We start from the raw sequence: 10,600 nt of genomic DNA on the forward strand, positions 1-10,600 counted from the left end.
CAGTCGGCCGTTATTACGTTTTACACACCACCTTATTATTATTTGAAACCCTACAGCTGTTCCTAGAGAGGGGGGGCCTGGTGCAAGAGAGAGGCTGTGCATTTCACTGCGATTTGTAGGGGACTATTATTGTGTTTGCTTGCAGTCAAACTGAAAGCCAAATGTTTGCTATGCTTTTTTAAACTAAAGTTGTTTTTGAAAGCTGTAGGTGGCTCCTGATCTTTACCCTAATCTGTAATTTTTGCCAAAGACCATGTTACCTAAGTTGCTACAATAGAGTGTGTAAAATATTATTATGACCAGAAGTCACAATGGACAAAAATAGAGATTAAGACAGGTTGGGATATTTAGTAAGACGTACTTACTTTAACTACTACTTGCAACTTTACAGTATGTACGTATACCCAGTTTCTTGGTCACATCCCCAATGGTGTTTCATCCAAAAACAGGAAGGGCCCACAGTGAGCTTCAATGCTGCCACCACTCTCCACAACTTCTGCGTCTGGCAACAGAGCCAAAATGTCCAGGATGACAGCCATCCCTCTCACCACGACACAGCACTCCTCATCACCAGGTACACACCGAAAACAAGGCCAAGTTTATTAAGAAAACTGTCCTCTTCAAGAAAGGATAACAGCATTGTATGTTTGTTTGATTTTTCCAGGGAAGACATCTGCCGCGCAAAAGATAAATGTGACACACTAGGTAAACTTCTTCCTTTCTCTTTTGCAAAAACACCTCCACCTCAAGTTTGTTGCAATTAATTTTCCACTCCGTTACCCGTAGCTCATAAACTGAGCAGTAATGAGTTTATGGCAAGCTGTCAGCTAATAATATTACAGTGACAGAGCTGAGTGGTAGAAAGAGGAGGAGGGAGTCGTTGGCGGTGCTAATCTCTCTCTTACAGAACAGAAGTTTTGATGGTTTAATCGCCTTTAACACTCAAGCAGCAAGTTTTTTTTTAAATAGCTGAGTGTCTGCATGTGTTTATGTACATCTGTGTGTTTTCCTGTGTGCGTACGTGACCCTGCAGGGCTCGCGGAGCTGGGAACAATGTGCGACCAGTACCGGAGCTGCTCCATCAGTGAAGAAAATGGAATTAGTGCCTCCTTCACCATTGCTCATGAGCTGGGCCATGTGTAAGTAGCAGCACAGCACTTGTAGCACCCCCCTCTACACACACACACACACACACCCTATCTCACCCCCTCACAGCCAGCTTTGACCAACAAAAGCCCTCTTATCAAGAGACGTAGGGCGCAGCCGACACAGGTGCAAAACATAATAAAGTGAAAACTTGACTTTTAATAACATGCCAGCCTATAATACCTTACTGTACAGCTCAGGAAGTTAACCCCGTGTGTGCTCGAGCTCTGTTCTCTCTATACACTAAATACATAGAAAGAAAGATTTCTTCAATTTTATCAGGCAGCACAAGGCCAAATATTCTGTTCAGTGTTCGTTCCCAGCCCTTTCCCCGCCTATCAGACCCCAAAGACTGATAAAACAACCTGAGGATGTCACAGAGCCGTCATATGTAACTCGTCTGTTAGCGTGTAATGGAAGTATTATCACAACATGCCTGTCTGCCAGAGAGTGTTTTCACAACAAGCAAATATTGCCACATGTGTGAAGCGGAAAAAAAACTTGTTAATCTCTATCCAAGTGACCAAGTCAAAACATGTGGCTGTATCTCTCATATGGGGGCCTGTTTGTTCCAAACACCCATCAGGCAAAATTATGGTAAATCACTCATTACCGCCTCATATTCAATTTACTTAATTAAAATGTGGTGCGATTTAAGAAGCACAATTAGCCTTAGATTCCAAGTTTAACACGTCGATTCTCCTTTGACATGAACATCTTTCTTTACAGTGAGCTCATTTCTGTGTCTTTTTTTGGAGACAGACAAAGCACTCATCCTTTTTCTGCCCCCGTTCTTTTTTTCCTGCGTCCCTCGCAGAACATAAATGTGAAATTGAGTGACAGATTTTTTTCTCATTTCTGTAGGAAGTGTCATGTGAGATTGTGAGCCATTTGTTAAGAGAAAGAAATATTCTTATACCTCCTCTGTCCCACTCACACGTTCTTCCCTTGGAGAAACGGTACCAGAGCAGCCAGATGGACGGATCTCCCCCCTCTACCCCCGTTGCATCTTGTGTGGATCTGTTTATGCTGTAGTTCAAGCAGCTGGAGGCCCAGTTGGCTCTGCCTCTTGGCGTGGTTAATCGCTGCGTTCACAGGCGTGAGCTCTTGAGAGTGGTGAGCGCTCTGGGAAAGCCAGTGTCAGGTAGTGGGAGCCACTCAAGAGCATTGCAGATTAAAGAAAGATTTAGACTAATGGATAGGAGGCCTTTCTCAGATGACTGCAAGGACGTGTGATTACTAATAGCCATCATGGGGATTTTCAGGCGAGGCGGTGTCACTTGATAGCTGTTCAAAGGTGACACACGTAATCAAGTTTGTCATTAGACAATGCCAGAACTTCCAATGTCTCCGATCCCATTCTAATACAGCATGAGTGTCTGCAGCTGCAAACTTTCTTTTATAACATCTTCAGAAATATGAAAGGCTACACCACAAAACTTCACTTGCATTATCCTGATCACGTTTCAGCACAGAAATCTGGTTCTGTCTTGCTGATAATGACTAATGTTTTAAGGGTGTGATGTGCAAAGAGCAAAGCAGTTTTTTTTGTTGAGAGCTCTGACTAAAAGTGAGTGGGCTTCAAGTAATCACATTTTAGTCTGAATGCTAATAATTAAGTGCTACGGTTGGTACTCTCCCACTGGAATTGACTTCTTTATTGATCTGTCCCTTGAGATTGCCAAACAAGGTAACAAAACTTCAAGATATACGACCTAATTATACTAAAAGGCTTTCATCTCAGGATTTCCAGACGGTATCCTCATTTGTGCCCTTCAAATCTGGCTCAACTAAATCATCATAACGTGCTCAGAGTACAAATTGTTTAGAGCCTGTCACAAACTCCCGTCATGGCAAAGTATTGAGCTGTTCATTTTTCATCACTGACAAACAATAGACATAAAATACCATTTGAGCCAGATATGATTTTGTCAGCATCGGCCAACAGCTTGATGTGTGTATTCCAAGCTCATTACTGTGCCAGAAGCTTACTGTAATTATTCCCTGGGTGTTTGTCTTCAGGCCCTCGGCCCCTGTAGGGTGGGCCTCATGCCAACCATGCTAGGTCTTGTTTATGTGGCTGCATGTATTGACCCTCAGCCACAGTCCAGAGCTCAGCACTGGCCCATATCCTGCTGTAAACATCTCAGACATCATACAGCTGCATGGGTTCCTGTGTGTATATACATGTGCAAGCATGTGCGCATGCACTACATGTGTTTATGGGTAGACGGCAAACTGGAACACAACACAGGACATCCGCACTGGACCACACAATTCAGGACATGATCAAGAAAACTTGCATTATGCAACAGCCTGGATGAATTCATTACTTTCCAGATGCCATGCTGTGTACTCCACTTAATGCAGCTGTTCTTCTGTGAAGACTTTTATGTTTTTTTTTATGACTGATGCTGAAACATCTAGTTGATTAACTGAATCAGTGCATCAAACATTAAATGTTTTACTAAAATATTTGACAATCGTGCCAAAAGCTTTTATGTCATTTATCAAGCAAAACGACCAAACATCTGCTCAAATGTGAGGATTTGTCGCTGTTCTCTGTTAGACAATAGTGAAAATGTAATATCTTTGAGTTTTGGATTTTGGAGATGCCACCTTGTGCTCTGGGAACTTGTGACGGGCATTTTCTGAGACCACAAAAACATAATGGACAGATGAAAAGATTATAAAAATAATCATTAGTTATAGCCCAGATCATGATTTGGTAAATATATATACTCTGCCTCTACTTTCCCCCCTGCATTAAGCCTTTGGAGAATGTGAGATGATCACCTTTGACCTCTTAAGATTGTTCTCACTAGTATGTTGGCCATAAAGGTGGAGGGGATGCATGCTGACTGATAAAGAATGCTATTTTACATCAAATATCACAAACCACATACTCGCCCTTGTATTGAAGCTTTTTAAGGATTTTACTAAACATTTGGGAGACTGAGCAAAGAAGCAGGTGTACGTTCAAGGAGACTTCAAAGAAACAACTACAGACAAGTTTAGAGAAAGGCGCAGACTGTGTGGTATTAGTCACAGATGTGTCTAGGTCTGCATCTGTGTGTGGTGGCCCACAGGGATGGTGTCGGGTGATCACCCGTTAGAAATGGCTGATTGTAAATCTTGTGACATTTATCCTCCTTGCTAAGACTGAGCCATTAAGTAGCTGATAATTACTTTGTGTATGTTCCTAATATCCCTCTCTCCATCTCCAACCCCTGTCTTTTTTTCTCTGCACCAGGTTCAACATGCCTCATGATGACAACCCAAAGTGTCGGGAGGCAGGCATGAAGCACCAGTATCATGTCATGGCTCCCACCCTCAATTATGACACCAATCCCTGGTCGTGGTCTAAGTGCAGCCGCAAGTACATCACAGAGTTCCTAGAGTAAGTACCGGCTCTTCTTTCCAGTTTTAAACTGATTTATTATGACAACAAAAGACTGATTACAGGTTCTTCTCATGGAAAATAAATGGATGCTTCTTTTCCAATATGATGTTCTCACATCCACATTTGAAGTGTGCCATTAACTTTTACTTGTTGAGACGTGGCCAGCTAAACAATCTGCTCCTAAGTCTCTCACAGTGCTCTGTAGACAGGTCAGCGCAATGTAAACTGTGTGGAGTTGTTATTGCCTGGTGTTGAAAGAGTATTTCCTGTTTGAATCTGGGGGTCTTCCTTGGCTGACCTGAGCGATGGATATTCCGCGGTCCCTCAGCTGTCTCTCCACTCGGACAGAGCCCTGCTCTCAAGATGCTGGGCAAACAGTAATCCAGTCACTAGCCTGCATTCTGCACCAAAACCTGTAACACGGGGCAACGGCTCATTGAGCAACTCCTACCCGCACCGTGGCCACTGATCCCGGTGAAAGGCTTCCCTTTAAGATGGGAAATGTCAGTTATAATTAGATCTTCCCTGGACATGACCCTTTAATCTTTGCCTCCTTTCCTCTGTTAATTGTGGAGGCTTTCACAAAGGACAGCCTTGTTGACCAGATGCATCTCGAGAGCGCAGTGTTAGGCGACGTTTTAAGGTTGTGCTTCACATAGTTTCCAGCCAGCGATGACCTCAACATCGAGTGGTCGGAACGTTCTGCTGAAGATGACAAGAATCTGCATGAATGTGTTTTTATTATATGAACTGGCCCATGTCAGCTGTTTCTGTGTGGCTGACAAAAAGAAATGCATGATGGAAATGTCAAATGCATTTGTGATAAATTTGAACATTTGTTCACCATATGAGATATATAACAAAACAATGCAGGTATCGAGAGTAAAGCAGCAATGCAGTGTGGGAGCTGCTGCGGTGGGAAAGGCCCTTGAGAGAGTAGTCCAAGTGCTTTTGAAATCCGTCTCAAGCCAACAATGAGGAGCATTGATTCAAACTAGCACTTCTACAGTACTACTCCTGCTCAGTGGGCTGACCTGGTCAAGTACGTCAGTGTTTTGACTGTCCATTCTCCCTGAAGAGCAAATTCAATCTGCACCACTCTCGTACCAGTTTAAAAAACGAAAAGGCTGCGCCACCTCTCAAACGTCTCTTTTCAAAAGGCGAAGGATTCCCCTCCTTCTCCCCCTTATCTCACTGTTGCTGTAATAATGTGCACTGAACTCCCGCACCTGAAAGCCGATGAAAAGCGTCCTGCTGTTGTGCAGTGTTATTATGTGTCAACTGCTACATAAAGCAGCCATTCATTCCCTCTCTGACACTGCAGCGTTTGATTTAAGCCTCAAAATCCAAATATAAAGGTAAAATGCAAATCTTTAACTGTTGCCTCCCACTAATTGTTGTGTTCGTTGGGTGTTGAAACCACGTAATCATTAGCAGTGGGCAAGCCCTATCATTTTCTTTTACACACCTCAGAAAATTGGCTAACCGCTCTAACAGCAGCCACTCTTAAAAAGTCCCATGTCGAATCATTTTTAAGTACATTTTACAATCTGCCATTTTCCTTAATAAAGTCAAGATGGATCTTTATGTACCAAATGTTGCCCTAAATTCAGCTAAACCTCTGTCATTATCTCGTTCTATATCTCCTTGTACAATAATCAGTACATGCTGTCAGAGACAAAACCCTGACATGACAGCATTGCTGCAGTTTACTTGGCGCTGTTTGATCAAACACTGTACAGTGATGCTCTCTGTCATTCAGCCCTCTGCAGAAACCATCCATCTGACATACGAGTATACTTCTTCCACTGTATTGCTGAGGGAAACCCATTATGATGTATATGGAAACTATTATTGTTTAGTCTCTTATGACGAGACACACAACAGCCAACTATACGTCAGCTTATAAATAAACTTACTTTTAAGTTTCCCAATGGCTGCCAGGTGGGGAATTTCTTAGGGTGCCAAAAGGGAATTTTTTTCGAATCCACACAGCCGATATGCTTAAAAAAAAAAGAAAAAGGTAGACGTTTCATTTAAAAACTGAAGAGACAGACAGAGGGAGAAGGGCTGACCCCTTCTCCCTCTGTCTGTCTGTCTTGGTCTTAATAATCATTCCATTAGATTCCAGGACACTGATTAGACAGATGACCAACTGCTGAAAGACACTGTAATATGGGACTGTCTGTATGATTCCTTGACAGGCTGGTCCATAGTTTTCATTCACAGTATCTCCCACTGTCGGTTTATGCTTCTTATGCAATCCTTCCCCTTGCTGCAGTTTCTTACATTATGGCTGGAAATAAAAAGAGGGGGGGGGAGCAGAGCGACGGTAACTCAGGAAAATCCAGTGTAATTATTGGCTTGTCACATCAGCTGGTGCTCTATGGAGCAGGTGTTTAAGCAGCTCAATCCCGGATTAAATTTGTCAGAGCGATGTAGACATGTTTTGTAATTACACATCTATACATGTCTCATCCACCAGTTTCCTTTTTAAAAAGTAAACAAAAAAAGAAGGGGATCCTTTGAGGCTCGGCACGCTCTGCTAACATGTTTGACTAGTGTCTTTTCACAACCATAAAGATTTTTTGTTGGTGCATACATTCAGTCCAGCTGTGCTTTTGTTGTCTCTGTTACTGTGTTGTGGCTCAGGGTGTGGCTGATATACAGCACAATCTGTCATTATACTGCAATGCTGGCGCTGGCACCGATTTATGTGACTTAATCAAGGTGCTTTACGATTCCAGATACCCTTGTTTTCTTTCAGCATAGAGAAATAGACCTCGGATAAAAATGTGGTCAGCACGATCTTTTTCGGTCTGTATCCAAATGCTGTTTTATTCAGTCTGTGGCGCCTGACTCTAGTTTCATAGTGACAGCATTTACTAACAGGTCATTGAGGGGAAGTGGTAAGTCTCTTTGTTAGGTAATTTTACAGACCACCCACAGACGAAAACACATCAGAAGATGATCACAGACAATGACATAGAAGTGTTTACTTTGCTTTTATGATGATGACATACGTTGATACTTTTTGGGGAAAATACTGGATTATCCTGAAAATGTTCTTACCATGAATGTGAATGAAATGTTCATATAGTTATGTACACACATTCTTACTGTTATTAGCACCGGCTATGGCGAGTGCCTCCTTGATGAGCCTGTAGGCAGGACGTACGAGTTGCCCACCCTCCTCCCTGGTCAAATCTACAATGCCAACAGACAGTGTGAACTGATGTTTGGACCCGGTTCCCAAATTTGCCCATATATGGTAAGTTGGCTTGCTATCAAATTAAGAAAAACCACACTGAAAAAGTGAAGAATTAAAAGATCTGAGATCTACTCAGACATACAGGAGAACTTTGTTTTTTTGAACCCTCAGAAATTTGAGCATAAGCAGTTATCCATATAGTCCAAAATATATAAAACTATTGTCAGTTAATTAAATTAAATTACATTTGTTGACTTTTTATTGTAATATACAGTGGAATACATACACACATAGATACGTACATACATACATAGTGTACATGCAAAGAGGCAGCTATTGAGCTCAGCCTATTGTTTTATGCATGGCCACTAATTAAAACCTGATGCTGGACCATTTAAAATACATGTACATGTCTGCAATATGAAATATTGTTTGAGGAAACCAGCAAACATATTTCCACTTGCAATCATATATGCACACAAAGGAAGGAAGGAAGGCAGTATGGGAGGAAAAAGCAGTTACATTGTGCTGTCATCTCTCAGTCTCAAGTTAAGGCATTGAATAAATTAAACACTACACGCAAGTGTACTTCTGCATGTGTTGGATCTTTTCCTATTCGGCAAAAATTATTAATTGCTCGTTCTCAATTGTTTTCCCCACAGAAACAGTGCAAGAGGCTGTGGTGTACAAGTGCAGAGGGGGACCATAAAGGATGCCGAACACAGCACATGCCACTGGCTGATGGGACTGACTGTGGACATGGAATGGTAAGTCGACCCACATGTGGATCTGTATTGCTCAATAAAGAGATTATGAGTTTGATTCCCTGCACAAAAACCGCATCAGCCTCTAAATTAACTCAGATGTTTTGTCCGTACAATCCCACTTGTGGTGCTGCAGTTGATTTTGGGGGTGCAAGTTAAGGTCTCGATGTAGCTAAAGTCAAGTTGTTGGAAACTTTATTATAGCACTTTATTATAGCAACGTCTATAAGGAGGATATGAATTTTTTGTAAATTATATACGGTCACTATATCATTAAATGTTAATTTCATCTCACTTTATTTATACTGGGATGAAATGTATCTGCATCTCGCAACAAACTCCATATACTCTTTTAATGGGGTAGTTTGCCAGTGCATTGACACAGTGAGTTATCGTGATGCAGCTCACCCATCTACTATTTTAAAGCTGGGAAATAAAAACGCAATGAATTGTTTGCAGCTACCATGAAACCAGATTGAGTTAGCTTTAAACCCAAATAGGGTTAGATTTGAGTTTTGTTTCAGATCACCACATTGCAACACTTATTGTATTTACTCCCTAATCAGCATTGTTGTGAAAGCTGGCATTGCATTTCAGACAAAATACATTACTGACACAAGCCAAACCTCCCATGCAGTGCCGCTTTGAATCCTGATGCCTTTCCCTTCTCGTTCACTTTCTCTACCAAGAAAAAGGAATAATTTATCATCCATTACTCTCCTGCCTGCATTCTGGTTGCAGAAACCCATGTAAATGTGGTCAGGTGATGGCCCTAGTTAGAAACTTGAAGCTTTACCCTCAGTGTTGTTACGGGGCCCCAACCCCCATTAGCCTTCATGTTCTCCTCGCTCTGGGATGCTATGCTAATTAGGGCTGAGACGGCGGGTCAGTCACTGAGGATACATGGAAAGAAGGGCTGCAGGGGAGGGGGGCAGAAAGAAAAAGAGAGAAAGAGGAAAGAGAAGAGAGACAGAGGGGGGCGAAAAAGAGGGAGAGAGAGTCTTGAGAGGGAAAGGTGAAGACGTGGGCCTTTGAAAGAGGATGCCGCCCGCCGTTCACAGTTGAGTCACCTTGTTGTGAACCCATGACCCTAAAACCTCTTTAAAAGGCGGGTGAGTGGGTCAGTGGTCAGGCCGTAACAGAGCCCAGGCTGAGGCCAGCCAGCGCTCTCACAAAAGACCTCACATCAGTGATTCTGCAGTGCAGGCGGCAGAGGAGGGAGGAGGAGAGCGAGGAGGAGGTAGAGGGGGATAAGGATGTGGTGGGCTGGTGTTTAGCATTCGGAACATGCATGAGAGGAAGAAAGAGAGGGGGAGAGAGAGAGAGAGAGAAGGAGGGTTCTCTTCTCTCCTTAACCTTCTGCCCTCCAGGAGTCTTTTGCAGTGTGGGCCCATGTAAGTCTTATATCCCTAATATCCTTTCATGTGGCTCCATCTCCCTCCTCACCATGTTAGGCCCTGGATCAGCGCTGTCTAGTGAGGAGAGGTTAACAGGGGATAGCTAACATCTTAATCCAACTACAACAACCGGACTAAACAGTAATGGTCCTGGGATCGCAACTCCCATTCTGCTCTCAGCCTATGTGGGAGAAAAGGTTAAGGAGACATGGTGTTTAATCACACCAAGTGGTTTGCTTTAATAAGCTACAAACCCTTCACCCAACTTGAGCTGACTTAGCTATATTGCAATAGATGTCTGGTCTTTATTGGAACCCTGTAAACATTGATTTGGTCATTTGCATGTCCAAAGAGGACTAAAGATCTAGGTTAAAGTCAGGTTACAATTGTTTGTTGAACATTTTTGAGACAAAGATAATAATAATTATGTCTTTTTTAGCCACATTTAGTTGCATTTAATTCTATTCATCTAAACATCTGTTGATCACCAAATTACATTTTAATTTTTTATTTACATTTCTTCGGTATCTCCATCTGCCTTATTTAATCAAAAGTACTAGTAGCCTCCCTGCTATACTTAGGTATGGCAGTGCTGTGAGCTAAATGCTAACTGCATGTTCACAGGCTCACAATTACAATGCTAACATGCTGACGGTTAGCAGGTGTAGCGTAATGTTAA

At 42.4% G+C, this 10,600-nt stretch overlaps 1 protein-coding gene across 2 annotated transcripts in view; it reads left to right on the forward strand.

Annotated features, from left to right (window-relative positions):
* The window catches only part of LOC118330493 (A disintegrin and metalloproteinase with thrombospondin motifs 20), a 75,581-nt gene that overhangs the window by 18,654 nt on the left and 46,327 nt on the right, over positions 1–10,600 (forward strand). For both annotated transcript variants that reach the window (XM_035665038.1, XM_035665039.1), the window contains 6 exons: positions 450–574; positions 665–705; positions 1,034–1,139; positions 4,400–4,546; positions 7,679–7,820; positions 8,423–8,527. In XM_035665038.1, the coding sequence (XP_035520931.1) occupies positions 450–574; positions 665–705; positions 1,034–1,139; positions 4,400–4,546; positions 7,679–7,820; positions 8,423–8,527 (666 nt within the window). The remainder of the gene's footprint in view (positions 1–449; positions 575–664; positions 706–1,033; positions 1,140–4,399; positions 4,547–7,678; positions 7,821–8,422; positions 8,528–10,600) is intronic.

Source organism: Morone saxatilis, unplaced genomic scaffold, assembly GCF_004916995.1.
Source record: "Morone saxatilis isolate NCDOM2014 unplaced genomic scaffold, NCSU_SB_2.0 Contig2, whole genome shotgun sequence".
In the NCBI taxonomy this organism is placed as follows: Eukaryota; Metazoa; Chordata; class Actinopteri; family Moronidae; genus Morone; species Morone saxatilis.